General features: G+C 41.5%; 1 protein-coding gene across 1 annotated transcript; it reads left to right on the forward strand.

The window, feature by feature from the left end:
* Positions 1 to 898: 898 nt before the first annotated feature.
* Positions 899 to 4,723, forward strand: snrnp27 (small nuclear ribonucleoprotein 27 (U4/U6.U5)). Its single transcript, XM_064353774.1, has 6 exons — positions 899 to 1,095; positions 1,930 to 2,056; positions 2,591 to 2,700; positions 3,210 to 3,289; positions 3,792 to 3,856; positions 4,355 to 4,723. Exons 1-6 carry the CDS (start codon positions 1,059 to 1,061, stop codon positions 4,407 to 4,409), a joined length of 474 nt encoding a protein of 157 aa, XP_064209844.1. The 5' UTR covers positions 899 to 1,058; the 3' UTR covers positions 4,410 to 4,723.
* Positions 4,724 to 6,110: the final 1,387 nt, after the last annotated feature.

Consider the following 6,110-nt stretch of genomic DNA (forward strand, 5'->3'; position numbering starts at 1 on the left):
AGTAGCAAGGAAATGAATGGGGCCAGGGGGATCCCCTGAGCAAAGTTAAAGCACTCAGTTACGCTACATCGATTCACCCTGTGTGCAGTGGTATCTCAAAGGAAAACTAGCCAAATTATACCTGCCACAACCTTGGAGAGATTATGCAATTAAGCCCCATTATTGCAAACTACCAGTCATAGTCAGCAGGCGATATATGACCCTGACTTGACCTAGCAATGTCCTGCGCTCAAGTTCAACATCCATACTGGTAGAATCACTTTGGGGGCCCTGACCACAATTCTGGTATGCATTATATGGACATTCTTTGAGTAAGTACAATTACCCACATTCGTCAAACACTGTTTCTGAACAGACAAATCCATTCATATGTAATGAATGATGAGGCAACAATGATGGATATCTCATACATAATTCCGTTTACAGCAAGGCAGAGCTTGTGTGTTAGTTTTGAAGCAGAGAGAAAACACAATATATCATCTAGTAAAAAGGCAACATGTTGACATTTTAGTTTCTTTCCTGTTTCCTGAAAATATATATTTTAAATGTGTCAATATACATTTTACTTATCAGAAATAATATAGAGGCTATGAAACAAGCAGCTGAGATTTAGGGATACATTACCTGGCAGAGGTGAAGGCCGTCATCTCAACTGCTGAACACAGGCTGGTACTTGGAGAAACTGCTGACCGAAGTAGAACAGATGCATGTAGTGCGATGTGCATTGCACATTAAAAAAAACGTTTTCTATTAAACAATGTATTCATTTTTTAAGTATGAATCATGACTATTTGTGCTCCAGAACAATGCAGCAGCTTGGAGTGTGAATACACTTAACGGCTAACTTGAATCAGTGGCCGGAACTCAACGAACACGGTATGTTTCCATAGGGACGTATTTGTAGAGTACACTAGGTGTTAGTATAAAGAAAAGTCTGGAAAGCTGTCTAGGTAGCTAGTAGGGATAACGTTACGCATCTTGCTGTTTTCATTTTGCTGGTTCATTTTAATAGCTGTATCTAGTTATTCATTTTTCCGCGGACTTAATTTAAAGGGCGAATGGGGAGAAGTAGGAGCCGGTCGCCACCAAGAAGAGGTTTGTTGTGTTAGCACTTTAGCTAGCTAGCTCAGTGGCTGAACGTATCACTAACGTTAATGTTTGCTGCTTGCTCACTAGCTAGTAAATAAGCAACAATATCGACCTTAGCCAGCAAACAAACTGGGTATGCCTGATTTACAAGTTGGCAGTACTGAATAGGACAAATAGACTTTAGTTATTTGCTAATAACTAAAGTCATTCACATGCACCTTAGGTTCAACTCTTTCGCGTTTTTATTAAACGCAGTAGTGTTAGTACTTTCAGCACTGTCTGTTTCAAATGAGTTTTGTCTGGCTAATATGATGGGGAGCTAATGCAATTCACGTTTAGCTGACCAGTTTGCTGCCTAGTGATTTTCAAAGGATAACTTGCTGCTTTGCAACGGCGACCTACTAACTCAGTTAGTCAAATTAGCAAATGTAGCAATCCAAATAACAATACAATACAATATAGGCATTGACAGATAACGTGTCTGCTTTGTTATTTTGAAATGTGCTATATAAATAGTGATGATTATTTTTTATTATTGTATGTCCGACCCCAGTATCGAGCTTTATATACAGTAATGAAATGTCATGTAAAGTCATTGTATTTAGCAGTTTTATGGGTTTCGCAAGTTATTAACGCACTTTACTTATAGAGTACGGAATATAGTGGGCTCATAGTGCGTTTTCCATAGCATTTAGCTAACAGGCTACCTGATTAACTGATGTTCACCTGTCAGGAAAGAAACTTGATACATTATACTTTCACATACGTAACAGCATAATGGTGTTCGCGTCTTTTGTGAAATACGTGTTTACAGTGTGTTTTGCTTACCGTTTTTTGCAGAAAGACGTCGCTCTCGCTCTGGTTCAAGGGACCGTGAGCGGCGGCGCAGAGAGCGGGAGCGCTCGAGGTCGCGCGACAGAGACAGGCGGAGAAGCCGCTCGCGGTCGCCTCACAGGCGACGCTCCAGGTAAGAAATGTTGGCTGTTTCAGATTGTATACTTGTGTTCTCATGTTCTTGTGAGAACACATCTCCAGGTAAACTTATAATAATACACTTATCGAGTGTAAGAACGCTTAAAATCCGTTCAACTCTAACCTTAGCAAGAAAAAATCCTTAAAAATCCATAAGTTAAATATATTTACACTTATATTTACAATCCTTGTGCCTTCTGTCATCCATTTTTTGGCTGAGTAGAAATTTTTCTTCACCCTCAAATACAGAGCTGGAAACACAATGGCTACTGGGAAGGAAAAGCATGGAAAAGTCTACTTTTGTTAAAATCTTGTCCTCTTGCGTTCTTGAGTTTCGAATGATCACATGACCTTTTTACTTTTGTACCTGCTGTGAGGTCTAGATAGAACACAAGTGTACATTTTGAAATGGATGGTGGGATGGGAGATCTATTCAGGAGCCCCTGAGTGGGAGTAACTGCTGGGGTGAAAATCGCCCTCCCCTCTTCATCATCAGCATCCTCCGACCTTCCCTCTCTGCTTTCCACAGGTCACCACGGCGACACCTCTCCACCTCTCTCTCTCCTTCACGGCAGAAGGACAGACGCGATGAAGAAAAGGAGGGAAAGGAAAAGACCGTGAAGGAACATGAGATTTCAGGTTTGTCAAGATAAAAAATTTTAAATCGGTTGCCTGTTATACGTAAGGTAATCTTCAGCCTCAGATTAACGAGGAGAGATGTAGATGGATCGAGATTGTCACATAGTAAAGTCAGATGGATGAATCAGTCCTACTGTAATTTTGCGTACGTGCAAGGTCCTTTACTGCTGATGTTGCCAGTCAGAATATGGAAGTTCTGCCTCTGTGGATTGCTGGCCCTGGAGACCAGAAACTACAGCAGTAACAGACACTTAAAGGCCATATTATAGCCAAATGCAGTACAGGCAGCACTTTGCTCACTCAATTATAGTCTTAAACATTGCCTCGGTTTTTCAGAGGCAAGAATTAGGTGTCATGCTGTACTCATCACCCAGTCGAATGTTGCTTTGTGTGCCGAATTGCCTGAGGTCCTTGCTTTGAACATTGCTGCTGTTTGACCATTGCATTGCATCGTCTTTGCACTGTATTGCACCGTGTGTGAAATGTTCTCCTAATGTTTTCTGGTTCAGAGGAGGACCTCCAGGGTAAAACGGAGGATGAGATTGAGATGATGAAGCTCATGGGCTTCAGCAATTTTAATTCCACCAAGGTGAGGTGTCTGTCTCCTACCTACACATCCCTGTTTACACCAGCTGCCTTATATAATGATAGTAGTAATTTTGTTTACAAATAACCTTTTTCGTACAGTTGTTTTAGCCCAAAGTGCATGCAGTAGGACAAGTAAAAACAATCTCTCAAAGAAAGCTTCTCATCTGCAGGGGGTTAGCTCAAGTTCATTGTTTTATTTGCGTTTGTTGCTCCGAGTAATCTCGGACACTTTTTTTTTTAAATGAGAAGGACAAATTTAAATAAGATTTGTCAGGGTGCAATGATAAATTGAACCTGGTAGACATCTTCAACTCCAGCTCAACTCCCATTTCAACCTGTAATTCCAATCTTGCGAGTGTATTATCCACCACAAGGTGGTGACAAGTCCTTACAAATAACCAGTGCTTTGCAGTGTCAGGTCTTGGATGGGGTTTTTCTCCAGTGTCTGGACCTCTACTTTCCTCTTTCTAACTCTCCATCTTTATCTCTCGCTCTCTCTCCAGGGCAAGAAAACGGACGGTTCTGTCAATGCACATGCTATAAATGTTTCTCAGAAGAGAAAGTACAGGTGGGTTTCCACTTGAGCAGCGATCGTTTGATTGGCGGCGACTTTTGCCATGTACGCCACAGCATAAGAATGGCGTTGTTGTGGCGATTATGGAATAATTTCTTGCATTTCAAAGCATTTGTCGCAGAGAATGTGCGATCTGTGTTCATTTTAACCTTGGCTCCTTCCCACCGCACTCAACCCCTTAATATGATTGGGTTTGATTCCTGTGTACTTGCATGTGTGTGTGTACACGATTGCACATGCAACTGTGTGAGCTGCACGGGTGAAATTGCGTGTGCTTGGGTGTGTGTCTGTGTTTGGAGCCGCGGAGGGCCGCATGATACCCTCGAGTCCGTGTTAGCACCAGCCAGTCACAATGCAACCAATCACCTCCGCAGGTGTTGCTTGGCCGGGAGATGAGCATTCCCATTGGTAGATGGTGATGTAATGTATAGTGTTTGGGAGGGGGAAGAAACAATGATGTAACCTCACTCTGTTTTTTTTTTTTTTTCTCAGGCAATACATGAACAGAAAAGGTGGATTCAACAGACCTTTGGATTTTATTGCCTAAAAGGGGAGGGATGTTTATTGCCAATCTTTAATATGCCCTCACTCAATGACATTTTTTTCACCTGAATTGGCAATGCTTCATACCTGTTTGCAAAATGTCTTTGGATCAGAGTTCTTTTTTGTCTTTATTTTATTTTTTAGCCTATGTCGTTTGTTTTGGCTCTGAAGGGAATGACTCCTAAGTTGACAGGCATTTAATATTTTATCCCATCATTAAGGTATATTTTTGAAATGTTGAGGGCACTGCTTATTGTGTTATGTTGCTGTCTTGTACCTGATATGCTTAGTGAATACTGAATAAACCAGTTGAAATAAGCTTATGTAATCTGCATTTGATTTTTAATTATAATTGCACTGCACATGTTTCACATGATCAATGCTTGCTTTTTTGCATATGTTCACAACTAAATTTTGCAATGATAATTATATGGTTTTCCATGCTGATGGAATCTCATAGTGCTTTTCAGCTAATATGAGACCAAGAAAACATGCATACTAACCACCTTAACAAAATATAGTTTATGGTGTTACAGAAATGAATGGTGACAGGTCAAGATTGGGTTTTAAGACCAAATCTAAAAGCAGCATTTGACTTCACATGTTCATGACGTTCCTGGTCCTGGAATCCTCTGCAGGAACAGATCTCTCCCGTGTTTCCACATGTCCTGTCCCTGTCCCTGTCTCATTCCAGTTATTTGTGCCCAATTTCAGATGTCCAAAAATGCAGAGTGGGGTACCACAACCCTGTCTGGGTGGCAAGGCAAAGCCAGGGCATGAAACACACACGCTGTCATTGACATGGACTGACATTATTCTCTTGTCACTGTTTTTTCACCGGGTTTCCATTTTCTTAAACATAGTTCTGTGTCATTGTCTTCAGTGTGAGCCAGTGTCAAAAACATTGTGCATTGTAGATAGCACACCGCTCTGACTTGCACCGGGGGATGATAAGAACGGTAGACACACGGGTTCAAGAGGCACTGAAATAACAGTCGTCATAAATGCATGGGATTTGGCTACCTGGCTATCCATTTTAAAGGGTTTGTGGATGTCTTAAATAGACAAACTATTGAATTATTTCCTGGATTTCTAATAATTTACATTTGTGATAAATATATGCACAACTGGTGTAATATTTTTCAGTTCTACCGTCTGCTACACATTTCCGCATTACCTCATTGAAAGTGCGGCATCTTCAGTTAATTGTGACCAATAGGATAGGGACGTACACACTTAGCCAATGACGACGTTAAAAATAAGGCGACAATACAGACAAACCAATCAGCCCTTTCTACACTTGGCTACAGCATGGAAAAAACACCATGTGGATGGGGCGTGACCTACGAGTAACGGGGGTGTTGCCATGGCAGCTCTGGAAATGTAACGACCAATCAAGCCTGACTTATCCACGGTATTTGGTGGAATGGACCAATTGAAATCATAGAGGGTACATTCAATTCCAAAGCAGGGTCCATTACGGCTCTGTGAGTTGGGCTCGAATATACGCTTAGAATTGGTTCGTTTGAGCCGAAATGGCGAAACACTGCAGTCTGTTGCACATACCCCGCCCCTTGACAACTTGACAACAGCGATTCCATATCGTTGTCGCTGAAGAAACTGACAGTCGTTCTGCCCAATACGAAATCGGATTAACATGTCTTGGCTCCAATCGCTGATAAGTTTGCACGGATAGGCTGACAGA

This window comes from Anguilla rostrata, chromosome 10 (genome assembly GCF_018555375.3).
Source record: "Anguilla rostrata isolate EN2019 chromosome 10, ASM1855537v3, whole genome shotgun sequence".
NCBI classification, from domain to species: Eukaryota; Metazoa; Chordata; class Actinopteri; order Anguilliformes; family Anguillidae; genus Anguilla; species Anguilla rostrata.

What these genes read in the sequence shown, in the direction of transcription:
- snrnp27 (XM_064353774.1), top strand. Translation starts at nt 1,059, where the DNA reads ATGGGGAGAAGTAGGAGCCGGTCGCCACCAAGAAGAG. An exon ending in CCGGTCGCCACCAAGAAGAG is followed by an intron (nt 1,096 to 1,929) that starts GTTTGTTGTGTT and finishes CGTTTTTTGCAG; the next exon opens with AAAGACGTCGCTCTCGCTCT. An exon ending in TCTCAGAAGAGAAAGTACAG is followed by an intron (nt 3,857 to 4,354) that starts GTGGGTTTCCAC and finishes TTTTTTTCTCAG; the next exon opens with GCAATACATGAACAGAAAAG.